Source organism: Meriones unguiculatus, chromosome 4 (assembly GCF_030254825.1).
Source record: "Meriones unguiculatus strain TT.TT164.6M chromosome 4, Bangor_MerUng_6.1, whole genome shotgun sequence".
In the NCBI taxonomy this organism is placed as follows: domain Eukaryota; kingdom Metazoa; phylum Chordata; class Mammalia; order Rodentia; family Muridae; genus Meriones; species Meriones unguiculatus.
Window position 1 is genome coordinate 135041718 of NC_083352.1, and position 26647 is coordinate 135068364.

Sequence of the window (26647 nt, forward strand, 5' to 3'; positions counted from 1 at the left end):
TAGGCATGGACCACCATACCCCATATGTATACATATACATGTATATACGTGATTTGGCAATATATATTTGGCAAGGACTGCAGTGATTTGCATGCATTTTGACATTCAGGAAATGTATCTGGTTCAGAAGTGGTTTGTGGAGGAGAGACTGACCTCTTGAGGCAATGCAGATGTTGAGATTGTATCTAGAAGACTCAAGCATCAGTAATGGGGAAGGAGGAATTAAAACTGTAGAAAGGGTACCTAGTATGATAGAGGAGTTGGTACAGGAAGAGAAACTGATATTTGAGTTTGCCTTGAATCAGACTTGGTGTTCTGTCATGTTAAATCCTCTGAAGAACCAAATAAGGTGGATTTTAGCTCCTTTTTGCTTTGTCAAGACATTCAGTGAGCTGTAGGAACTTTCTCAGGTTCATAGACAGATTGTCTTTCAGTAGTGCCAGAGCTGAGTGTGTGGTGCTGATGTGAGAGGAGGTGAAGAAACCAGTGGAAAGCTTTTGTGTGGGAGAAAGGGAATTATTCCAGCTACCAGGTGCAAAGAGAGGACAGCCTCCTACCACACCCATAAATGAGGAAGGATGGCTGAAAAGAAAGGATGACTTTGGGTTCAAGATGGCTGGTTTGTCTACACTGAGAGTGGAGAGTGTGGCATAGAAGACTGTGGTTGTGAAACCCAGGCTGATGCTGTTACACGTGTGGGAATGATGTGATAGAAGCAAGGAAGTTTTGAGGGGAAAGCCAGTTTATTATAGTAATCTCCAGAATGTCTTTAGACACAGATGAATGGGAAGCCTCGAAGGAGCTTCATTTTAACCTATTCAATGAACTGTTGGGTTTCCTTCTTTTACCTGAATGTGAGGTCTTTGGGGACCGAGGGCTGTGCAGTGGGATGGAGAGCACTGTGTGGCTACAGGGTGGGGTGTTTGTGAGTGAAATGACCTGACTTACAGGTGGTCAGGTTGTGGAAGCAGGTGATGCTTTCTGAGGGAAGTCAGAAGAAATGTAGTCCTCCTCTTTGGAGTTAGACGACAACCTCCAGAGTTTAAGGGCAGATAGAGGCTGTGCAAAGCTTTCTGTCCACAAGGAAAGCACCAGCTTCCGGTGATTGCACAGCGTCTCTTGTTGGCGTTTCAGGGACTCTTACAAAGAGGAGCCTGGGATTGGTCTGAGGAATTTCCAAGCAAAACACGCTGCTGTTAATAAGCCATATTAGTAAGCCAGCATAGACACAGGAAAACAGTTGTCTTTAAAATAAGAGGTACTCCCCCAGCCGTCAGTTAGCAATCACTAGAAGACTTCAGTATTGAAGTCTTTTCAGCTTTTCAGGCTGCTGGCAATAAGTGGGAGGAGAACAGAGCACTGTGGAACCAGCACAGCACTAGCTGGCCCTCTTTCTTTCTTCTTCTGCTCTAATCAACTGACTGTAAAAGCATAGAGAAAATATAGTATGTCCACTACTCTAAAGTTTCCTTTGTGTCTAAAATAACCAAACAATTATTTTAGAATTAGGGAAAAAAAAAATCAATGAGCAATTTAAACCCACAGTCTTGTAAATTAAAGACCATTAAAGAAGGTCTTAATTTTCTTAATGCTTCAAAACTATAAAGGGAGGCTTTGATCTCATACTACCTGCTTCTTAATTCAGCCCTGGAGAAATTGGAAACCAACAGCCTCCCAGTTGTCCAGCTAGATGGCAGTGTCTTTGTTTCAGCAGTGCCCTCTTGTGGCTGATTCCCCACCAGCGAGGCCCTGGGATATCTCGGCTCACTCTTTTTTTTTTTTTAATTCTTTATTAATTACACTTTATTCACTTTGTATCCCCCCTGTGGTTCCCTCCCTCCTCCCATCCCAATCCCACCCTTCCTCCACCCTCTGCATGCATGCCCCTCCCCAAGTCCACTGATAGGGAAGGACTTCTTTTCCTTCCTTATGATCCTAGTCAATTAGGTCTCATCAGGAGTGGCTGCATTGTCTTCTTCTGTGGCCTGGTAAGGCTGCTCCCCTCTCAGGGGGAGGTAATTAAAGAGCAGGCCAATCAGTTCATGTCAGAGAAAGTCCCTGTTCCTATTACAATGGAACCCACTTAGATACTGAACTTCCATGGGCTACATCTGTGCAGGGGTCTTAGGTTATCTCCATGCATGGTCCTTGGTTGGTGTATCAGTCTCAGGAAAGACCCCTGTGCTCAGATTTTTTGGTTCTGTTGCTCTCCTTGTGGAGTTCCTGTCTCTCCAGATCTTACTGTTTTCCACTTCTTTCATAAGATTCCCTGCACTCTGCCCAAAGGTTGCCCATAAGTCTCAGCATCTGCATTGATAGTCTGCAGGGCAGAGCCTTTCAGAGGTCCTCTGTGTCAGGCTCCTGACTTGTTCCCTCTTTTCTCCTTCTTCTGATGTCCATCCTCTTTGCCTTTCTGGGTTGGGATTGAGCATTTTAGCCAGAGTCCTCCCTCTTGATTAGTTTCTTTAGGTGTACAGATTTTGGTAGGTTTATCCTATATTATATGTCTCTATGAGTGAGTATATACCATGTGCATCTTTCTGCTTCTGGGATAGCTCACTCAGGATGATCTTTTCCAGATCCTGCCATTTACCTGCAGATTTCATGATTTCCTTGTTTTTTTATTGCTGAGTAATAAGTTAAACAGCAACAAATCAAGTAATCTAATTAAAAAATGGATTACAGAGCTAAACAGAGAATTTCAATAGAGGAATATCAAATGGCAGAGAAACACTTAAAGAAATGTTCGACATCCTTAGCCATCAGGGAAATGCAAATCAAAACAACCCTAAGATTTCACCTTATACCCATCAGAATGGCTAAGATCAAAAACTCAAGTGACAACACATGCTCGAGAGGTTGTGGAGAAAGGGGAACCCTCCTCCACTGCTGGTGGGAATGTAAACTTATACAACCACTCTGGAAATCAATTTGGCGCTTCTCAGACAACTAGAAATAGCGCTTCCTCAAGATCCAGCTATACCACTCCTAGGCATATATCCAAAAGATGCTCAAGTACACAATAAGGACATTTGCTCAACCATATTTGTAGCAGCCTTATTTGTAATAGCCAGAAGCTGGAAACAGCCCAGATGCCCCTCAGTGGAGAAATGGATACAGAAATTCTGGTACATCTACACATTGGCTCACTCTTCAAATCAGTTTTAAAGTATTTCCGCACATAACAAGGCAGATTGGGGGAACTGTGAGGTTGTCTGGTCAGGGTTTGGTGCTAGTAGATTCATTATTCTCTTGAATTTGTCCTCCCTCTTGGTATAGTAGCAGATGCTACTATAGTCTGCGGTGGGATTGTGACAGGGCAGCCTCTGGAGAGGACAGTGCCTATTTCTACATCCCTATATGGGGCTGTGGGTGGGTGGCTTGGTTGGTGCTGAGCTACGTTAGACCTGGTGTCACCTCCAGACCTATCTTTTCTAGATCTATTCTACCGTGTGCCTGCTTGTGCTTGCGAGTCTGTCTATCAGGAAGCCACCTCGGTGATCTTTCTACTTGCTAACAAAATAGTAACACAGGAAGCCTGAGTTTTAACCCTAGGAAGGATTGTAATTGTGGAGACCATTGAGTTTGGTTTAACTGTTTAACAGGATTTAGTTCACTTTGATCTGGGCCATGAGAAGTGCTTCTTCTCTATTTTCTGAAATGTCTGTGGAAGACTTTGTGTTTCTGCTCCAATCTGAGAGAACTGGAGAAATAGAATTTTTACTTAGAGTTCACATGCAGTGATGAAAGGATCCAAGCTTATGGTCTGGATCCCTGCATTCCTTGGGGTTCTGGCTTCACAGAAGTGGGGATACATCCTTCCAGCTAGTACCAGGATCTTGATAATTTAGAGGCTGTGGCCAAAGTCCTGTTATGAGGGTCCAGCTCCAGCTCTGCCACTCACTGGCCAGGGCCTGAGTCCTGACCTTCCCTGTGAGCTTCCTCGTCTGAGGTTGGTGAGCCCTCTCCTCTGTGAATCAATACATGAACCTGTGACAGTGCCCAGTAAATGTGAGCTGCTGTCATGGGTGGGTATTGAATAGGTCCTTAGACTTTGACAATGAGATCAGAAAATACAGTGTCTAAGGCTGAAATGGGTAAAAGTTACCTGAGAATGAATGAGTGGCTGTAGCTATTTTTTGGTAGAAATTCAGTTGAAATTGTAGTTTTAAAAGTTTACTAATGGGTCTGAAAGAAGTGTAAACAGAATGGAGGAAAGAAAGCCCAAGTTCATTTGGGCTATCTTTATGTTACACTGTGATGTCAGCTGAATTGTCAGCAGGCTTTGCTTGGGCAGGTGAGCAGTACTCGCTTGGGGAGTTTCCCACTGTACTGATTCCTAGGTTCACACGGAGAGTCATATTTCACTGGCATGAGTTGCTGGCCTGGGTGCTGGCTCTCTGGAGAGCTCCTCAGGTACTCTCATGGCCGCATAGCCTAGGATTTGCTGCCCTGGGTAGTTTGGGAGAAATGGCTTTCTGGGCGTGCTGATGGCGGCTCAGAGGGTGTCATCGCCGTTGGAGTTCCTACCGTGTGCAGAGGTTATCCTACCCGTTCATCCTTCCCAGCTCTGACCCGAATCTGGTGGTGTTCTTTTTCTCGCCTTTCTCGCTGAGGATGCGTCTACTTTCTGCAGCAGAGTTTGAGTTGGTCTTGGTGTGCTGGGCTTAGAGGACATGGGACATCAACAAAGCTTTGGTTTATTCCTTTCCAGCTTGTTGTAATAGGGTCACTTTACGCTTTAATCTGTCTCATTTACAGTAGCTGTCTTCCTGGAGCATCTGTGCTTCGTCGTCTTTACCCTGCATTTTAGCAGTTACATGGTGCACGGGACAGAAACGTAGGTTGTGGGCGTCCCCCTTCCCACACGTGATGCTGCCCCTCCGCACCACTCCAAGTATCTGGAGAAGTATCTCAGCAGGAAAGTGAATATACTGGGGCCCTGCCGTGCGGCGGCCCGGCCTTTCTAGTCTCACTGACCCACTCCCATGCTCTGCTACCCCAGGCCCTCCAGAGGTTCATCTTGAGGGGTATTGGCCCTGAGAAATGAAGACTTTTATTTGGCGGGATACTGGCAGTACTTTCTGGCTACTGTGACCTTTAGGTTTTGAATATTAATTTCTGAAGGCCTTGATAAGATGAATAGCTTTACACATTATGCAGTTCTGAATTTTAACATCATGTGTTAAAATCTTTCCTTCCAGACACAATTGCCAGTTGGCCTTGTTTACATTTATATTTCAGAAGTCATTTGCTAACTTAAGTAGGAAAGAGGATGGCCTTGCTTTTTGCTTGCTTGGGAAGTTTACTTTTGATTAAAAACTGGGGTGCATACATATTCTGTTGTTACAGCTCAGCAGTGATTTATTTTTATGCTGTAATCCTTAAAGATGAAAGTAACATTCATGAATATTGTCAACACTGCAGGGACTTTTATTAAAATCTATAGTACTTGTATTCTTTGTGTTTATCTCTCTCTCTTTTTCTTTTAGGTTTTCAAAACTCTGGGCACAGATGTTGTGAAATCCGCATTTGAAGGTTATAATGCTTGTGTCTTTGCATATGGGCAAACTGGATCTGGGAAGTCGTACACTATGATGGGGAATTCTGTACGTCGTTTAGTCGTTTATGTGTTGTGCGAAAAAGTTTTTATTATCTTTTTCTGGAATGATAGAATTATCTACTTGGTCTGTAGCAGCATTTCCTTCTCTGATCTTCCTTTAATAATAAGATAAAACTCAGTAATAAGTTGAACTAAATTTCCTTGGAGAGATTTGAAATTAGAAATAGTTTTACGTTATAAGCACGAATAATGGGTGCAAGTCCCAGTTCGTTTCTGCTTTTAAAGGCGTTATAATCTTATCAAGAAAGTAATTTAGTCTTCCTTTATGCCAGCATAACAGTTTGAATAAAATTACCAAAGTCTATTCTTTTTAAAATTATTCAGAACATTTTCCCTAAGAATACTTCAAAAAGGAAACTCTAACTTTTTGATAGAAAGGTGTTATGTAAGTCCAGCAAATACATGAAAAAGTTGCCATTACAGAGGCCTTACACTTTATATGGTTATAAACACAACATCTACAGTTTATTAATTAATTGGTGCAAATTAACAGCTACTTACGTTTGTTTGCGCCAGAATATAGTGGAGTGAGATGTAAGCATAGGACATCTATGGTATGAATATATGGTACGTACTTGTACTTCTAATTTCTTGAGAGGCTGATGCAAGATGATCACAAGCTTCATTCAGCCTGCCTGCCAGTCAACCTGGGGAGGCCATGTCTCAAAAAGAAAGAAAAGAAGAACTGGGAATGTGACTCAGCAGTGGTAGAGCTCAAGGCCTCATTGGCTTTCTAATAACACACAAAACAAACAAACAAACAAACAAAACCCACAAAGGGCTTTTTAAGACTTGGACAGTGACAACTATGCTTATTCTACACTATAAACCATCTTCTTTGATAGAGAATAGTCTCCTTATCTTCACAAGCCATTGTTGGTTGGCTCACAGGCTTGTTCGTCCATACCAACTATGCTTAGTGATAAGGTGGATTTGCCCTTTGTAAGAGAACTCATACAGGGTTTGCTACACCAAAGAAAGGCTGTCTTCCATCGTTTAATATGCTTCTGCCACCTACGTTCTAGGATGGCTATCTAAGCAACTGGAATAAAAAAAGGCTTTTCTTTTCTTCTTCTTTTTTTTGTGTTTTTTTTTTTGTTTGTTTATTTTCTGCCTGTTAGTATTATGCTTGTGTTGTCATTGTGCCAGATATTTTTAATATTTATTCTACACTATAAACCATCTTCTTTGATAGAGAATAGTCTCCTTATCTTCACAAGCCATTGTTGGTTGGTTTAATATCTGATAAACATTTATCATATACATCCTAGCATTTAGAAATTAGAAGGCATTATCATTTTATATCTGAGAGACAGAAGCAGTTGTGTAGAAGCACTTGGAAGGTCTGGGCTTGGCACCAGGCCCCTGGAGCCCAAGTCCATGTCAGTAAAATGCAAATTCATTGTCTGTATGCATCTAGTTTGAGTGATGGCCTTGGCACCCTTCTTCTTCATTTCAGGGCGATTCTGGATTAATACCTCGGATCTGTGAAGCACTCTTCAGTCGAATCAATGAGACCACTAGATGGGATGAAGCCTCTTTCAGGACAGAAGTCAGGTAGGACCGTGACCTGAGGTGTAAAGCTGTGATGGGGAGGGGCCCAGGCTGCTTGATTGCACTGAGTTCTGGGAGAGAGGAGGAGAAGGATGCTGATTGTTGAGGAATGAGCCTGCCCCTTCCTTACCAGAACTCAGTGTTAGTTAGGAATAAAAGGGAAACTGTGAGGGAACAGTTTGGGTGTGAAAAAGCATAGCTTGATGGGAAGCTTTAGTATTCTATTTTATCTCAAAGGGAGTGAGCCGTTGACTCTCATGAGCGTATGCAGTTAGGCTCACTATCCTGACTGAGGAATGTGTGACTACTCATTGTAGTAGGATCCTGTCAGTGTGCCCTTCACATCATGCTGGGTGCACAGAGCACTTTTTCCTTTCTGTCACTGTGTCAGGAGCTGGTCCTCAAGGCTCTTGAGCAGAGCTGTGTTGACCTGTGCCATTCAGAGCCACTCGTCCCCGTAGTGGCTGTGACTCTGGGCAAGTTACTTGAAGCACAGCAGCCCTCTCCTGCATCTGTAAAGTGGATAATGCATGTCCTTTGGCCGTTGCAAGGGTTCAGTGAAGTACTTCCTGTAAAGCGCACAGCACAGATGTGTGGCTGCTGTTGCTGTGGCTGCTGTGCTTGTTATTGTCAATGTCTTCAAAAACATGCTTTCTAAAATTCATCTATGTAAACTTTTCAGCTACTTAGAAATTTATAATGAACGCGTGAGAGACCTGCTCAGGCGGAAGTCATCGAAGACCTTCAATTTGAGAGTCCGTGAGCACCCCAAAGAAGGACCTTATGTTGAAGGTAAGAAGGGGCTGTCTTGTCTTCATATGCTCATTCCCTGTTCTCCCTTGGGATTGCGATAAAAAACACAAAAATGTGGTGATGGTAAGAATTCAGAAGTTGTTTACTTTCGGAGCATCATTACAGTCGGCGTGACGGGAGCTGCGCTCGCTGGTGCTCACTGTAAACGTCTGTAGTTCACTTGGTGTCACTAGGTATTCTGTCAGGCTCACCTATCACTTCCTTTGGCTTTAAGAACCCTCTGAAATGTATTTTCTCAGCGTCTCCTGCGCCGCAATGCTGGTGCCTCAGTGGTGCTTCTATGTCCTAGCAGACGTTCACTGACCCTCACAGGTGGTGGCTGGAAGGAGGTGGTCCCCCACACCTTGTTTGTAAGAAGGTTCCCAGAGGCATTTCCCACTGGTTCTTGGCATCTCTGTTGTGATAGGATAACTCGTGATGGTCACCCACCTCCTCAGTATGAGGAGGGGTCTGGTGGACAGTGAATGAATTTCAACTACATCAGGAAAAGTACTTTATCAAGTGTAGTGCAGGCTAAGCAAAAGCTGGAGAGTCACATCAGTGTGCTGTGGAGGTCTCTTTCCAGTTACAAGTACTTTTATCATTGGGCAGGGTTTCTTTGTGTGTACTCTCCTGGCATGCGTGCTGCCCCATGTGAAGAAATACAGTCTAGACTGGCTTCAGTACAGTTGCAAGAGGTTAGAATGAGCCTCTCTGCATACAGCTTTCAGTTGTATATCTTACACCATGCATTTAACAGCTGTGCAAGTCAGGGCCATGCAGTAAAGGGCAGTTATGGTCAAAGGATCTAGGGACCAGTTCTGGGCTGCAGCTTCATGGTGTTAAATTACAACATTGTGATGTGAGTCCTTTGGGGCTCCTGAGTCATGATTGTGAAAATTCATTAATTTATAGTCTCTTACTCATGGCCTTCCCCCTACATACACACACTAACTGAGGCACAGTGGGAGGGTGTCGCATGTGATATGGTATTTACAAATAGGCTGTGATAGTTCATCTTGTTGTCACCTCCGTGGGATCTTTGAATTACCAGTGAGAAGAAGTCTCTGAGCATGTCTGTGAGGAGCTGCTAGATTACTTTAGCAGAGATGGGACAACTTCACCCTAACTGTGGGCAGCACCACTCCATGGTCGGGGGCCCCAGACTGAAGAAGGCTGAGCATAGCATTTACGGCTTTCTGCTTCCTGATTATGGACACACTGTGGCTAGTGGCTAAGTACTTCCTAGTTCTTCCGATGTACCTTCTCCACAGTGTTTGACTGTCCCCGTTTAACCGTGAGCCAAAATAAACCTTTTCCTACATTCAGTTGCTTTATCAGGTATTTTTACCAGAGCTTTAAGAGAAGTAACTAATCCACTGGGTTTCGGGTCACACTTGTGAGGAGGTTGATTTTGCTCTCTTTAAGGGACCTGTACTGCTGGGAATGTGGCTGTAGGGTTGCTAACGAAAATGTGCTTTCTTATGGCATTGTTCATGAAATGTATGTCCTTCCTGTCAAGAATGGAACTGGGCATAGGTTTGAACATTTACCTCTTAGCTCCCTTTTTTTTTTTTGTTTTATCTTGATGTCAGTAGTGTGCCAATAGTATCCCATCTCTATTTTCTTACATTCCCTTTTGCATTTGTGCTCTATCTCCCCAGAGAAAGGTGTGCAGCTATGTGTGTGTGCGTGTGTGTGTGTGTGTGTGTGTGGGGGGGTGTTATAGAATACCTATTACTTTCAGTCTAACATGGACCTTTATCTTTTTCTTTTAATTGTTATAGCAGATGTTAAAGCATATAAAACTGATATATGAAGAGACAAAATAATTAAACAAAGTAAAAACATCTGGATATTGACCTCTCTACTTGTAAGCCTTATAAACAATGGATTATTCAAACATTGGGGAGTATGGGTTATAGATTATGAGAAAAAATAAAGTGTCATCACTCAATTTTTAGATCAAAATATTTGAAAAAGAGGTCAAGGATTTACATGTGAAATATGAAATACTGACATGATCACAAGGAACCATGGGTTATTTTTTTCACAATGTTAGAAGAAGGAAGTCTTTTTAAAAATTTGACTTAGAGGAAAAAAATACCTTTCTCCTCATAGTGCTAGGAATCAGACCCAGGGTCTCCTTTGAGCGTGCCAGGCAAGTGCCCTACGGTAGTGGGCTGTATCACCACCCCGAGCTACTGATGGCTCTCTAGTCGGAGAAAAGTGCCCAGCTTGTTCATCATAAGAAAAAAGCAGAAAGAGCCCTTCCACCCTCTGGGTGGGGAGAGAGGGTGCTGGGAGGGAAAGGGGGTGAGCATGCCTCCCGTCCTCACTGCTGCTGGGAACTGCCCTCTGTGGAGGAGAGCTCTGCAGAGTCAGCAGTCCCAGCGTCCTTTGATCTAGCAGTTCTGCCTCCAAGAAGTTATTTCATAGCCGTGTTCTCATACATTTGAGAGACTATGCACAAACTATTCTAACAGCCCTTGTATTTGGAAGTAAAATAAAATAAAAACAAGCTCTGTAGTTAAATTGTTGGTTGTTTTGATATAGTCATTTCTCCGCAGCCTTAAAAATAAATACCAGGTCACCCTAACTATGTACTTAAATGGAAAGCCGGATGTGGAACAGTGTTCGTGATATGCTACTTTAAAAGTCATTTTATCCTGGTGTGTGGGATTGTGATCAAAGGGCCTCATGTGTGTGCCACCCAAAATGCTACCAAGTGCGCAGAAGGGAAGGAATGGTGGCTTCATATGCATGTGATTGCCTTCGAGTGTGTGGATTGTTTCCTGAAGGGGCTGGGGGCTGGTCACACTGCTTGCCTGACAGAAGGGAAGGACAGTTTGCTCTAGGGAAAAATGGAGGAGCCCTGTAAGCTTTTAACTCTGTGAGCTCCTCACCCTTCAAGAAAAAAAAGAGACAGTGAAAATAGTTTAGTGTTGAAACATGTTTTTAGGTTTTGCATGAGGGTAGGGCTTATATGAGGTTTTTCCTAAGCGTGGGGCTTTTATATTCTTCCTTGTGCCATGACTGCTTCTAAGCGATGGCTGTTAATAGCTGACTTTTAGCCAAGGCACTCTGTGTGATGCAGTGTGGTAGGCATTTAGATTAGGTGCTGAGGCCCGTGGAGGCCACACAGCTTGTCCCGCCCCCAGCTGCAGCACAGACCACCACTCTGTGTGTGATTCTTAGAGGGAAGTGCCTCATTTCCTTCCCTACAGAAAAGGAGGATTTCTTCACCCCATCTCCCTTTCCTTCCAGATTTGTCTAAGCATTTAGTGCAGAACTACGGTGATGTGGAAGAACTTATGGACGCAGGGAATATCAACCGTACCACGGCGGCGACGGGGATGAACGATGTCAGTAGCAGGTCTCATGCCATCTTTACCATCAAGTTCACTCAGGTAAGGGCAGCACGGGCAGAGGCTCCATCCCTCAGGCCATTCCTTGCTGATCAGCACCAGCTGAGCCCTGGCCACTGTGGAAGGAGGAGCAGCAGTGAGCAAAGGTTGATTCCCTGTTAATTAGAGTTGAACATGTGCTGTGCGCTCAGTTCACAGTGATTTAAATGTTCTGATGTACATCCTTAAGAAATACGTAGCAGGCTTCCACCTTGTTCTAGGAGTAAGAAAAACTTGCTCTGTGCCTAATTAAGCAAAAGTTTTCATTGTTGTAAGCACAGTGGGAGATAATGGATGTTGTGGCAGTGCAGCTGGAGGCCAAGGTGAGGACCAGTGCAGTACATTATCACTCCACGGGCCCCGGTGGTGGTGAGTGTGATTAGAATAGTAGTTCAGGACGGTGAGCATTAGAGGCAGCAATGTGAGAATCCATTGTGGTCAGGTGGCAGACAGCATCCTGAAGGTGGCTGGGAGTGGCTGAGGAGAAGAATTTGTTACCAAAGCCAGAACACAGGAATATATAGTTTTGAGTCTTTTTGGCTTGAGCAGGTGTTAGGAGTTGGCCTTGTCTGACCACATTGACATTGAACACTCCAGAAACAACCAGGCATTCCTTTGCTAACTTGAAGATCAGAGGGAGGGAAATGAATTGACTCTCCAAGGCCAGTCAGAAGAGCTCTCTGGGCATTCCCCATGTCCTACTTGATCATCAGTTAGAGCCTCACTTTACATTACAGTGATTTACTGGCCTTTTCAGCTTTTGATGGATGCATAACTAAGATGTAGCTGACTATAGTTTCTAAGAGGCTTATATGTCCATCAAAATTTATTATTTGTTGCATTTGGTTCAAAATGTAAAACATAGGTTAAAGATCTTTGGAAATAAAAGTTCTGGTAGGATTAAGAAGCAAGGGAATTTACATTTTAGTATTTCACATCTTTTAAGATGTAGTGTATCTTATTAAACAATGTCAGTGATGTCTTATATAACTGTTAGTCATGTTTTAAAGAGCCTTTGTGCCTGGAATACTGGAGCTTCCAGAAGAATGAAGCTAATTACTCATTTAGTTTTCTTTCCTAGTTCCCCACAGGGGATAGTTTCATATTGGTTTGGTCTCTAGTCGTGCGGGCTGTTATTAAGAGTGACAGTGGCTTGACAGAAGAACTGATTCCTCAGAAAGTATGAGAGTCACAATCGTAGAGTTCTGTTGCATTGGGTTTAATTTGGGATGTTCTCATAATCACTATGATAACTAAAAATAAAATAAACAGAAAAAATCTACCTGCGATATCTCCACTGAGAGTGGAAAGTGACGGGGCTTGGTCATGAAAAGCACAGGACACTTTGTCCTCTTCAGTGATACACATGTCTTTCTGTAGGCAAAATTCGACGCTGAAATGCCATGCGAAACTGTGAGCAAGATCCATCTCGTCGATCTTGCTGGAAGTGAGCGTGCAGATGCCACTGGTGCCACTGGGGTCAGACTCAAGGAAGGGGGCAATATAAACAAGTCCCTCGTCACTCTGGGAAATGTCATTTCTGCCTTAGGTAGGCTTGCAGCTACCCCCTGCCCCCCTTTTCCTTGGTACTGTGTGAGCATAGAGCATGCTTGCTAGATGTTTGTCTTGAAACCCAGGCAGCATGTTCATCTTTCAGAGCTAAATTAGAGGATGCAGGGACTTCTGAGTTATCTCCTGTTTTCTTCTTCCCTGCAGCTGATTTATCTCAGGATGCATCCAACCCTCTTGTGAAGAAGAAGCAAGTTTTTGTGCCTTACAGGGATTCAGTTTTGACGTGGCTGTTGAAAGACAGCCTTGGAGGAAACTCTAAAACCATCATGATTGCCAGTAAGAATTTAGTTATATTCCCAAGCATCAGCATTTCCCAGGAATTAAGTGTAAATGGTTACATTGAAAGTGTCTCCATAGGATGCAGTATCTTTCTCTCTTAAAGAAATGCATGTGTCTTCCTGTCTTGAAAATCACCCATCGTTTGCAGTCTGCAAGTCTGCAGACTTGGGCATCTTGGAGGCTGTACTGGCAGGCAGACACGCTCAACTTCTCTTTGCCTAAAACACAAAGTGAATTCTTAGAACCTTACACACTCATAAGAGAAGAACCTTTATAGAGACAGCAACAAACAAACAAACAACCCTCCCCATAATAACCCAACCTTTTCCCATTTAAAATGGGAGATGCAGAATTTAAAATTTAAAATTGAAAGGAAAAATCAAGGAGTTTAACACAATGGGAATAGTAATATACTTTTATGTTTACAGTTGACTGATTAGACACAAGAACTAGAATTGAGAAAACTGTAGAACAGGAGATTTGATAGGGGGAACTCAGGACTTGTTACCTCTCAGCTTTCCTTTCCTCTGTCTCTTTCTCCTTTGCCTTGCTCTCTCCTCTTTACCGCCCTTGCCCCACATTGACTGTTGACTTTAAGGGAGTACACCTTGGTCCATCCCAGCCTTAGAGGTCAGGAGGAAGTGGCCGTGGGCTGCAGTGTAGATAGCCAAAGCTCTAGAAAGAAGGACTGAAAATTTGCTGGGCTCTGGGCTTTGAAGATGATGGGTTTTAGCAGAAATGTAAAAGTATTTTAATTCCTGCACAGTAGAGAAGCGCAGTCCTGAAATTTCATGTTATCAACTAAGAAACCCCTTCCCAATGTGGGGTACCCCATACCCTATCTATAAGTTGTGTAAGTGGCCGATTAAAGATGTGAGAAAAGCACAACGACATTTAATGTGCTATAGTGAACACCCTTTGCTATAAGCTTAGGTAATCTTTTAATATTCATTACTGTGGCAATGAATATTTAGTCTTTCCTGTGACCCAGGGTTGATCTGACTTTTAAATTATAAACCAACTTTGTATTAAATGAAACATGGAGTGCTAGATGAATTATTTTTCATATTTATTCTTCACAGCCATTTCACCTGCTGATGTCAATTATGGAGAAACCCTAAGTACCCTTCGCTATGCAAATAGAGCCAAAAACATCATCAACAAGCCTACCATTAATGAGGATGCCAACGTCAAACTCATCCGTGAGCTGCGAGCTGAAATAGCCAGACTGAAAACCCTGCTCGCTCAAGGGAATCAGGTTGAGTTTTTCTGAGATTTATAGATAATTTTCTTTGAGTAATGGCATCTATTTCTAGATCTTAATGAGACAATTATCCTGTGGTATTGATTTGAGTAAATAAGTACTAAGTAAAGCTTAGGATGAGTTAGCCAGTCTCTCTATCAGCTTCCTATCAGCCTTCGTATTCCTTCTGCACTCTGGGTGGAAGTTTTCATCCACTAAGCCTTAAATGATTAACCGTCTAATAGTTATTAATTATGGATGGAAATTTAGCATGCAATAGGATTAGTGGCATAATCTTCATTAGTAAAAAGATGTTCAGATGCTTAGAGTAATATGCATGCATTTTATGACTGCAAATGTATTATAGCAGAGGGGAGATGTGTTTGAACACCTTTCTGAGTGTTGATCTCATTTTAGCTTGGTCATATGTGGTTATGGTGACTCAGTGGAGCCTCTAGTGTTATGTCTATGGCCTGCCATGATGCTGTGCTCCAGAGCTTTGCATGATTGCTGAAATGGCCTGGCTTCAGGATCTTTGGCATTTCAAGGAAGAAGCTGTGTCCTTTTGTTTCTTCTAGTCTGAGCATGCTCATGCAGAATTATGCTCTGTGAGGACTGATGTGAACGAAGCTCTAGATGGCATAGGCACTACTGTGAAGACAGGACCCTTGAAAGAGAATCGGAGGTAGCATTTTAAACTCTGGCTGTTAGAATAAAAATGGAGGTACATTTAGTTCTTCCTGTGTTCTTAGGCCATATGTGGACATCTTTAGTCCATCACTAAAAGACTCCCTTTCTGTGAACAGGAAGTGCTCAGTGCTTTCCCCATTAAGAGCATGCAGCACTCCCCACTCCTGATAGCCCATAATAGTTTGGAACTATGGAAATACTGTTAAGATGAAACCTTAGTTTCCTGTGTCCTAAAATGAGCCTGGTGGTCCTTTCCCACAAGATGGCAGACAGCAGTCAAACAGGACTCCTTGCTGGCACTTGGATCTGTACACACTTGCATTTGTGATGTCAGCTTCTCGGGTGAAAGGGAGTTGTCAGCAGAATATGATATCAGGAACCACAATTCTTGCTTCTGTTATACGCTGCTGTTGGAATCCGTTATCTGTGTTTTGGAAACACTATTTTTCTAAAATAGGCCTTCTGAAATGAATGATTGATATGTGAAGGAAAGTATTTGAAAAATACGACATGCAGCTGCTTGTACTTGATCTTTTAAGAGAAGGTGTTGAGGAGTGGGTATGCACATACCATGGCACCCATGGAAGGAGTCAGGGCAGGAACCAAACAGGGCAGGAGCTTATGGCAGGAGCTAACTCAGAAGCCAAGGAGGGTGTTGCTTACTGCCTTGTTCCCTCAGCCTGCTTTCTTATAGAACCCAGGACCATCAGCCCAGGGGTGGCCCCACCCACAATGGGCTAGGCCCTCCTTCATCAACCACTAATTAAGAAAATACCCTACAGGCCACTGCGCCATCTTATGGAGGCATTTCTCAACTGAGGCTCCCTCCCGAGATGACTTTAGCTTGTATCAAGATGACCTAAAACTGCCCAGTACACCGAGCCTTCTCACCAGCCCTGGCTTACTTTTGCCTTATTTGTGGTTGTGTTTACTTGTTGTTTTTAATCCCCTTATTTCTGTCAGTAGCTAACACCATTGCTATAACTAAGGGAGTAATGTTATTACTCGTTTGGAAGTGAGGATGGAAAGTGTATTTAGGATATATTTTGATAACTTTAATATATGCATTGTGGTGAACGCGGGAATCAAATTCAAAATAAGGAATTTGATGAAACTATAAATCTTTGAGACATTACCAGCATACTCTACTTAATTAAGTTTGCGATAATTAGTATAATAAATGTTCTTAAATGTTCATAAAAAAACATTTCTGAGGCTGGGTGAGGTAGCACGCGCCTGTAATCCCAACACTCGGGAAGACAGATGCAGGTGGATCTCTGTGAGTTTGAGGCCAGCCTGGTCTACAAAGGAAGTGCAGGACAGCCAAGGCTATACAGAGAAACCCTGTCTCAAAAAAACAAAAACCAAACAAACAAAAAACTCTGAGTAAGAGACTGGAGAGCTAGCCCGGTTGTTGAGGTACATGCTTATGTAATGCCAGATGAGGACTTAAATGTCTGTGACCCTCGCCATGGTAAGACACAGAGCCCTGGACTGTGTGGACCAGCCTCGCTTACACTGTCAAGTTCCAGGCCTAGGAGAGACGATTCCAAACAAGGGTGGAAGGTACCCGAGGACTACCACCCAAAGTTGTCCTCCAACCTTCCACATATCCATGTCTGCACACGACACCCCCCCCGCATACCTCATACAGACCCCCACATACCTGTATACACATCTGTACACACACCATCCTCCATTCAGCCTCTCTCCAAAATAATTCTGAGTAAATCTTTTTGGGAATATGACTCTACTTCTACAATATTCTACTTCTACTCTTCTCTTAGTTCTTTGAGAATATTAATTTAAGTTCCAAGTTTAGAATTGTTTATTTAAGCAAGGCTAAATAAAAATCAGTTCTTATTTTCAGTAAGTTTGTATATTGCTGTTGCGGAGATTATGTGCCACGCTTTCAAAAATACAATTTGATAGAACAGATTTTGATATGTGTCTACCTTTCCCATTATATGAAAATATATGTATGTATATGTCACTTCTTACAGAGAGTTTTTACAGGAGAGTAATGTAAGTACAGAAAAATCGCATCATGTAAATGTAGTTGCTGCTCATCTGCCTGTTTCAATCGTGAGAACAGAGCTTCACCAACTTCGTGGGCGCTGCTCAAAGTGCTCTCGTCAGGACTCACCCTCCCATCCTTTCAAGGAACTTGTATCACAAAGTAGTTCTATTCTGCACTTCTTACGTGATTAATGAAGTTGGCCTCTGGGTACATTGTTTTATCAAGCACTTTGTTGTATTTACAAATATTTTCACTTTTAACTTTATAGAAAGAAACTGTTTCAATTCCCTAATCTTTCACAAATATATCCAGAAAAAGTAAATTAAAGAAATAAAAATGAAATGAAAAATGAGAGTTAAGCAGCAAAGAAGACAATGGGGCAAAAAGACAGAGGTATAATGGACTCCTGTTTTTGTAGTTAGAGTGTAACCAGTAGAACAACTTTGCAGAGGCTTTAAGAGTGCTGTGTTTGAGACTAGGGCACAGAGTAGACACGGTGCTTGTAGGAATAGGTGGAGTCCTCTCAGTTAGCTCACGGAGGAGGAGAGTGATGCAGACAGAGCCATGCATTTAACTCAAGAAAAGTTGCTTGGTCGTAACATACAGAGCAGTTCTCAACTAAAATCAGACAGGACATCAACTTTCATGAAGGAAAACATAGAGCAGTCAGAAGTAGGGGAGACAGAGCCCCATGCATTTGTTGTAGAGAATGTGTTGGGATCAGTAAGCAGGCACTTCTATGGCCAGCCCCAAGGGACTTGATAGACCGGTTATCAGGCAGTTGTGAAGACACGTAAGCTACCTGAGCATGTCCCTGGGTCACCCTATAAGAGAACTGGGGCCCTCCCCTTTCTCTCTCTGGCTCTGTCCCTCTCTCTGTCTCTCTCTGGCTCTGTCTCTCTGTCTCCCTCTCTGTAACCCCCTTCCCCTAACAAACCTCCCACGTGGAACCGATCTCGTGGTGTGATCTGTGAACCCGCGTGTAACCCTCACATTTCGTGTATTTCCTAACATTGGTGCATGGGCCGGGAATCGAACCCAGGCTTCCCGCGTGGAGATGGTTGCTGGGAATTGAACTCAGGACCTTTGGAAGAACAGCGAGTGTTCTTAACCTCTGAGCCATCTCTCCAGCCCCCAGCCCCCAGAGTTGGGGCTTCTTAAAACGATTTCAATGTTTACTTTTATTATTTTTAACCACATATATGTGTGTTGGTATGTGCAAGTGAGCACAGATCCTGAAAAAGACCCCTAAAGCTGCAGTTACAGGCAGCCATGAGCCTCCTGATATAGGCACTGGGAATCAAATTTGGTTTCCCAGAAGAAAGTATGCTTTTCTTTTTCTTTTTAACAGAATGCTCTCATTCTGAGATGGTGAGGCTGGCAGAATTGAGGGGGTGGGGAAGGTGCACAGAACACCACAAGCCTTTGCTGCAATCAGCACAGTTCAGACTAGGAAGGAGGCTGTGGCTTAGGCAGCCTTGCACTTCTTTCCTTGTGATGGAAAGAACAGCTGTACATAAAAGCACCACAACTCAATAGGAAAGGGAAGAAATAATGTGAGCACAAGTTGTAGAAAAATTGTTTCAGATTGCTTCCAGAACATGTGAAAAATGTCCAAGACAATGAATACTGTTGGTACTATACAGCATCTTGTCAAGGGGCAGACTTTACTTTAGCTTTCATATCTGTAAACTGGATAAAAGTCGGATGCCAGCTGTGTAACCAGGCAGCATTTACAATGATAAAATAATCTTCCAATTCATGACTTTTATCCATGTTAAGATGGACGGTCTATAAGCTTAAGATGGCTCCTGAGAAGCTATACCTTTGGGTCCCTGGAGGCAAGGGACTCCTGGAAGGGGGCATGCCCCTCACAAAGCTTCTGGGAGGTGTGCCCCTGGGTGTTGGCTGGACTTTGGCTGCTGTGGCCTGCGGGTTTCAGAACCATGGTGGGCTGATTGTGGGCCTCTGTGACTCTCCACCCTTACGTGGCGAGCTGAAGGAGTACGCTAGAGACCCCCAGGCTCTGCCCCACAGACTGCTGGTCACACTCTGCCCCACAGACTGCTGGTCACACTCTGCCCCACAGACTGCTGGTCACACTCTGCCCCACAGACTGCTGGTCACACTCTGCCCCACAGACTGCTGGTCACACTCTGCCCCACAGACTGTTGGTCACACTCTGCCCCACAGACTGTTGGTCACACTCTGCCCCACAGACTGTTGGTCACAGTCCCAGTGCGGCCCACAGCCATCCTGCTGACCGAGTATTCAGCTGGACCCAAGAAGGCTGAAGAAAGGCAGATAGAAATGAGTGCTGCTGCTGCTGTGAGAAGAATCACAGGATGACTAAGGAAGCCTCCCCCAGGGAACTTCTTCTGTTGTTTTGGCCATGTATATACTGTAGGCAGTTGGAACAATAGTAACTGTAGCATTTCTGGTGAAATAGACGATCAGAACAACCTACCTTTATATCAGCCAGGAAAGCACCAACAGCAACTAGAGGGTACCCATGGAAGTAGAATCTTTAAAAAGAAAACAAAAGGGGTTTAACCAAATATTCCAAATATTTTTTAAGACAATTCTAAATAATTGTCTTAAAGAGGAAATAATTAGGATAATTGGCTTATGCCATTTTCACTTACAATAACCCAACATAAATATGGTTCCATTAAATTAAGAAAGATTTCTTGCCTGGGTGCTGGACTCTCCCCGATTGTTCCTGGGACATCTCAGGCAGTAAGAACAGCACACACAATAGGGCATTTATGCTCCTGCCACTCAGATCCAGGATTGGTTAGTAGACATGGTACTGAAACCCCAGGCTGTGCACTTGTCCTAGAGTCTCCCCTGATTTCTGTGTTTATCACTTCAGAATTCTTCCCTCTGCAGCATGCATAAGGAAATGAACATAGATTTTAGCCAGGCCATATACTGGAGGCCATCAGAAAGCAAGTGAATTTTGTTTGTGTATGTGAATGAACTATTAAGCAAGACTTGAACTTTGCTCTTTGTGTGCATCAGACAAATGAATTCTTAAAACTGTAGGAACTGAGATGTGTTTGACTCTGGTGGAATGCTGCTGTTAAGTATGGCATTTGTATTGTACATGTAGGTTTCAGACTGAATGTTTTGCTATGATAGTGTATGTATTCTATAGATCAGAGGCGTAATGATAAACAGTACTGTAGGACATGTGAGAAATTATTTTTATAACCATTTTTTTTGTGAAACTTTTGGTAGTTTGGGGAAATTCTTTACACCCATCAGTTCTGTTTATTAACTGCTGATGTCTTGGGGATTAAAATTGTAGATTGCCCTCTTGGACTCCCCTACAGCATTAAGTATGGAGGAAAAACTTCACCAGAATGAAGCAAGGGTAAGTGATGGCTTGAGTTATTGTATTATAATGTCAACCTAAGTCCATGTTTGTTACAAGTTGAGACTGTCACTGAGCTCTGACCACCGGGTAGGCCATGTGTGCTTTCCCACTGGTTGGGACTCATTGTCTTCATTACACTGATCTCTAGCCCCAACCCCAGGGCCACAGTCTGGCTGTCCTGTTTGAGACACTGTGTAGTGTTGAATTGATGGTGTTTCTGTCAGCCTTCTGAGTGCTACATTTACTGCGTACAGCACCACACGTGGCCCTCGATGATCCATGATGGTTCTTCAAGCCGCGTTGTGCTTAGCTCTTCACATATTGCATGCTCACATGTTGGTAGACAGAATTTGAAGGGCACATAAAGATTTGCTACAGTTGGGGTCGCAGGCAGGCTTGCAGACAGAGAGTGGGCCTCCCTCCCAGCAGAGCACGCAGAGTCCTAGACGAGGGGCTCCAGGCGATGTTCACCAGACCTCAGCTCCTCACAACTTAATGCTCAGCCTCTGGACAGCAGGTTCTCTGGGAGGGCCCAATTAAGAGGCAGGAAGTAAACACAAGTGAGGACTGGAACTGAGGGTGCGTGCCATAAGAGAGGTGACAGAGGGCTGGTGTCGAGGTCTGCATTGTTAAGAATAAGCTTCATGACTGAGTGGGTTCTATCATGTTATTATTTTTTAAATGCCCTCTGAGAAAAGAGAAACACAATGCGGGTCATTTAGGAGCCCCCCACCCCTTTTGTGTGCTGAAGGATTAAAACAACCCTGGAGGAAAACAGATGGTCTGATGGTAAAAACTCAAGACTCCCAGTGTGGAGACTCCGGTTGAGTTGTAGTTAGAACTTGTTCATAATTGCTAGAAAAATTGTGTTGCTTTGTTAATATCTGATGATAGTGTCAGTGAAGACATCCATTTCTTAGTTGTCATTTTTCTCATGAAATTTTATATTTTCGTGCTTCAGATGCTAAGTGCAGCAGAATGCCTGGGTGTGGTTGTTTTTCAGTTTCAGGTTTCAGGAATAATCAGTAAGTTAATAGAAACCAATAAACATCTTAATTAGGGTGTGTGCTTCATGCTGCGATTGAGATGCCTGCCCATCTTACTCATAATGTTCTTTAAGTGTTTTCCTAGTTTTTACTGACCTTGCTAATTGCCACCTGTTTTATTATTCAGTCACACTGTAGAGGTGGAACGTGTACTTGGATTTTGTTAATGTTTTTAATAAAGATTATTTGAATCAAACACAATGATAAATCCAAGGCATACTTAGAACTTTATAAAGGCTCAGACTATTTGCTTATATTTGACAAGGATGGATAATGACTTTTGTATTGAAAAAATATTTTCATACAAGATATCCTGATCATGCTTTTTCCTACCAGATCCTCTGTAGATTACCACCCAGCCAACCTCACACCCCTTTTCTCTTTAGAAAACAGTCAAAAACCAAACCAAACCAAACCGAACCGAACCGAACCAAACCAAACCAACCAACCTAACAACCCAGAAACCTAAAGAGACAAAGAAACACACACACACACACACACACACACACGCTCACAACATACACACCCACTCACTCACTCCTTTATTTCCACCTGCCTTCTTTTCCACACAGCATATTTTTCATTCCAGTTTTTCCTGGCCTCTTGATTCAGGTATCCCTTTTTTGCATGTCAGTGAATTAATCACCAGGATCATCTGGTGATGATTTTCTGGAACTAGATGAAAACTTGGTTACTTTGAGAAGCACTCACCAACTCTGCTGAACTCAACTCTGGGACCCTTGCTTTCTCTGAGTTACAGCCCATTGAAAAGAAACTGATTTTTACCAATAGAATTTTGCTGTGTCTGAAAGAATCAAGTAAAGAAGCATCTTTTTTTCTTCCTGTACCCAAAGGTAGAATGAGATTTATAAACCCCATTAATTAGCTACAAAAGCAAATTATCTCCTAAAAGAAAATTGCAGCATCCAAGGTGATTTAATCACCACGTCCAAGTAGAAAGGAAAGTAAATGACTATTTCTTAAAGTATGGCCAGGAAAAAGAAACACTCTTAATGTGCTCTTGTCATCCTTGGAGTTGTAAGTGGTTAATAATCCCAAGAAGCAACTTCTCTAAGTTCGTGATGGAGAAGAGGTCATAAAGCTATAATTTGACACATTTCTGTCTATTTCTTTGCTGTAATGTAGGTTCTTGATGAGACCAGCTGTTTGGTTTATATTTAGTGATTGTTCTTCAGGGAGTAGAGCTAGCTAACTAAATTAAAAATATATATTATATATTTATATGATGTTGCCATATATATATCTGTGTATATATATATATGTATATATATTCTCACAGATACATACACATACACAGAGACATAGTTCATCTTTTTATAGGGTATAAACATTTAGAAACTTTTAAGATAAAAATTATGCTAATTTTTAATAAAATCATTATATATTTATGTTTTTGTTTCTAGGTCCAAGAATTGACCAAGGAATGGACAAACAAGTGGAATGAAACCCAGAATATTTTGAAAGTAAGGGCTGTGAAAAGCATCTTAGTCTTACTGTGTCTCTGTGCTGGCTTAAGGAGGTAACTCTCTTTCTTATCTGAAACATAGCTGTTACATGCTTTGCTTAAGGTAAGAGCAGTGAAGCTGAGTGGGACCTGTGGCCAGGTGGGCCTGTGGTGTATTTGAGGTCCTGGGTGATGGCTATTGCCCATCACAAATGGGAGCTGGGACATGCACAGGTTACTGGGATATTTCACATAAGCACTTTTACTTGTTGGAGTTTCTCCATTTATAGCTTAGTATATTTAAAATTGTATTCTTCACAGAACATGCACGTTGTTTCTAATTTTGTTAAAGTCAACATAAAAGCACTATATTACGAACAAAAATGGATTTCATTACATCACTATAGAATATACTTGCATAACACGATTAGATTACAGGAATTTCTAAACTACTGATGTCCCATCCACTTTCTCCATGTCTCCGTGGCTAGTTGATGGCAATACGCATTTTCGCCAATACTCACTATGAAGGGCATCTGTAACTTTGGTTTCTCTTTTTCATGCTCTGTGCTACAGATACAAATAGGAGTTTCCTTGTTTATATTTTGGCCCAGCTGATTGGTAAAAGACTCCTACTGCACTGTTTGGAGTTGAGTGTGAACTTTGTGCTTTGATGGCATCTGCTTGATGGTCTAAGGGAAGGCCCCTCAGGGGCTGTTGGTTTTCGAGGTCTAAGGATAAAAACATGGCTCCACGTGGTGTTGGCTGCTCGAGCTCGATAGGGCCCGGCTAAGTGTGGCAGCAACATATGAAGATGAATCGCTAAGTGTGAAGCAGCACCCTTGCTCACCAGCTTGTCCAGAGGACGTGAAGTCCTGGGTTAGCCACTGAGTCCTCATCTGACAACAGTCTCACAGAGCCAGCCAGGGTCAGCAGGGTTCTGTGTCCACATACATTTGTGTGGACAAGGTGTCCTGCCCCACTCCGGGGTTATGAAGACCCCCTTGAGGTGGAGGTGGCGTCAGCCTCTATGTAGGTGGAAGTGGGTTGATGGGCCTGGGGACTTTCTTTGCAGCAAATGACAGTGTTAGCTGAGGGCTTTTGCATTAAGGTCCCTATGTTCCTAAGAAGAAAGGCACATGCGCTATTTTGAGGTACTGTGCTTCAGCTGTGCTTCCTTTGTTTGTAATTTATTTATTCACTTTTTTTTTTTTTATTAAATTGTGGAAGTGCTCTGGGGTAAACCCAGAGTTTTAGACGTGCTAAGCAGATACCCCACCACTGAACTATACCGCAGCCCGCCATTGCTGTGAAATAGTGGTGCCTGAAGCTGAACAGAGCTTGATTCACATCTCAGAATAGTCATGGTAGAATAAGCACTGCCAGGAGGTGTATGCATTTGTTCTCTTGTCATTGACCTCTTATGACAAGGTGTAACTTTCCTTGGGAATTTTGCAAAGATAAAGAATTGAAATGTGCCCCATTTAAAGAACAAGGGACACTTTGAAAGTTATTAGAAGTGGTGCCTGGTCAGACCAGGCACAGCAGCAATAAGTTGCAAGACATGAGCATCATTTCCTGCTGCTGCTGCTGTGGTCTCTCCCTGTTGTACTTCGTGTGTGTGTGTGTTGGCACTTGGAAATGCACTAGGTCCTTGCATACTCGGGGTTGACTTGGAATGATACCTCTTACCTCTAGTTTTATGCTGGATTTTCTGACCTTTCTACAAAATCACAACAGTGAAACCTCTAAAAATTTTTATTTATATTTTACCTTCTCTTAAAGTGATTCTGGACTTTGAAGCCAAATCTTCCTCTGATTCTCATCCTATTTCACATTCATCTAATTATCTTTATTTTTCATGAGTTTTCAGATGAGAAAGAGAATATGTTATCAAAGGTTCTGAGAACAGTGGGCAGTTTCCTATCCTCCCCTTCTTGTTTGTACTTTAGGACTTGGCTCATCCTCTTTCCTCACGGGGTGCTCTAAGTTTCTCTTCATCTGCTTTTGGAAGACCACTGCCTGTGGGCTGGAATAGAGAGTGCTACTCAAATGCTTGTTTTGGAAATTCTCCACGGGACTCGTTTACTCTAACTCAGAGATGTATCTGTGTGGTTTATACACCCCCCTCCTGCATTTCTAGAGTGTGTTCCAAAAGCTGATCACTGTGTGTCAAGCCACCCCGGCATTCAGTGCTGTGCTCCCTTCCTGTTCCAGATGTGAGCCTGCAGGTTAATTTATCAACAGACACCACTGGGATGGTTTCAGGAATACAGGCTTCTGCTCTCTCCCCTAGGCATTAGCACTTACAGTCTGGGCTGGGTGCAGGTTCCTTAAACATTGAGCTTCTCTGTGTCTCACCATATTCTGAACTCTTGAATGCTGGGAAGCAAGGAACAGCTTTCCTCCCTTCACTTTACACCCAGCTTGTAACCTGCCTTGCTTGGGAATGGTGAAATCCGCCGTCTGGGCGCCTGGCAGTCGAAGGACGATTGCAGGCTCTCCACTACATGCTCTGGTCAAAGATGATGACTTTTTTTTTTAATTTTATTTTTTTATTAAGCAGATCTAGCAGCTCCATGGCCATGATGGCGGGGCTGTCAGTGGTCTGTGTAACTCAGAACTTGGGTCTCAGGCTTCAGTTCCTTCTCTTACTGGTCATGACACTTACTTCCGCGTGTTCTAGTGTTCAGCTTTGAAACTGTGGCTGATGCCAACTGATTCCCTGTGTTAAGGTAGCAGGGTGAGAGATGATGGCATGTTGACACTCACTTTGCAAGTAATGGATCATAGTGCATGTGTTTGTGTTCTTAGAACAGTGGCTCTCAGCCTTCCTGTGCTGCTGCCCTTTACCACAGTTCCTCACGCTGTGGCGACTCCCACCCACAGATTTGTTTTCTTGCTACGTTGAAATTGTAATTTTGCTATTGTTACGAACTGTAATGTCCGTATATAATATGCAGGATATCTGATACGTGACTCCTATGAGGTCACAACACACAGGTTAAGAAACGCTACTTTAGTTAAATCTTAGCCAGACAATATGGGGCAGTCCTATGGCTGTGCTCTGTATCCCCTTTCTTGTGCCTTAATATACCTTCTCATTTTTATTCTTCTTCATTTTTTAAAAGGTAAACTCCCTTTTTTTCTCCCCCAGAAGCTTGGGACTTCAGTTCAGTTTCACTTGTCCTATTGTGAGTGTGCCCCATGATCCCTGGAATGTGTGCACCCTGCTGGATGGCCTGCTGGTCCCACGTGCAACAAGGAATTGGGTTTCATGTCATTGGGTGCTTGTCTTCCTCAGTTCCCTGTCAGAATCCATTTGAAGTCCTCTGTCCCACCCCCAGCTTTTCGGTTAGGATGGATTTTGTTTTCCTCTGCACTTTACAGCACTTGGGTCTATATTTGACACAGTGCTCATTAGCATCTGAGTTAGGTAATGTTTCTGTCTCTGTGCTGACTGACTCAGGATGGTTAAGAGTGGAACTGTTTGAGGACTGTATCTGTTTCATTCTGTAAACCAGCTACTGTGGCTTTGCTTCTCACAGAGCCGCATGCAGCGAGAGTTTAGGGG

At 43.0% G+C, this 26647-nt stretch overlaps 1 protein-coding gene across 7 annotated transcripts in view; it reads left to right on the forward strand.

Annotated features, from left to right (window-relative positions):
* Positions 1–26647, forward strand: part of Kif16b (kinesin family member 16B) — a 284103-nt gene that overhangs the window by 34751 nt on the left and 222705 nt on the right. For 6 of the 7 annotated variants that reach the window (XM_060383153.1, XM_060383155.1, XM_060383154.1 and 3 more), the window contains exons 4-12: positions 5493–5609; positions 7083–7180; positions 7860–7969; positions 11237–11379; positions 12757–12925; positions 13093–13224; positions 14310–14485; positions 20494–20559; positions 23033–23092. In XM_060383153.1, the coding sequence (XP_060239136.1) occupies positions 5493–5609; positions 7083–7180; positions 7860–7969; positions 11237–11379; positions 12757–12925; positions 13093–13224; positions 14310–14485; positions 20494–20559; positions 23033–23092 (1071 nt within the window). The remainder of the gene's footprint in view (positions 1–5492; positions 5610–7082; positions 7181–7859; positions 7970–11236; positions 11380–12756; positions 12926–13092; positions 13225–14309; positions 14486–20493; positions 20560–23032; positions 23093–26647) is intronic. The other variant, XM_060383156.1, reaches the window with a different exon arrangement.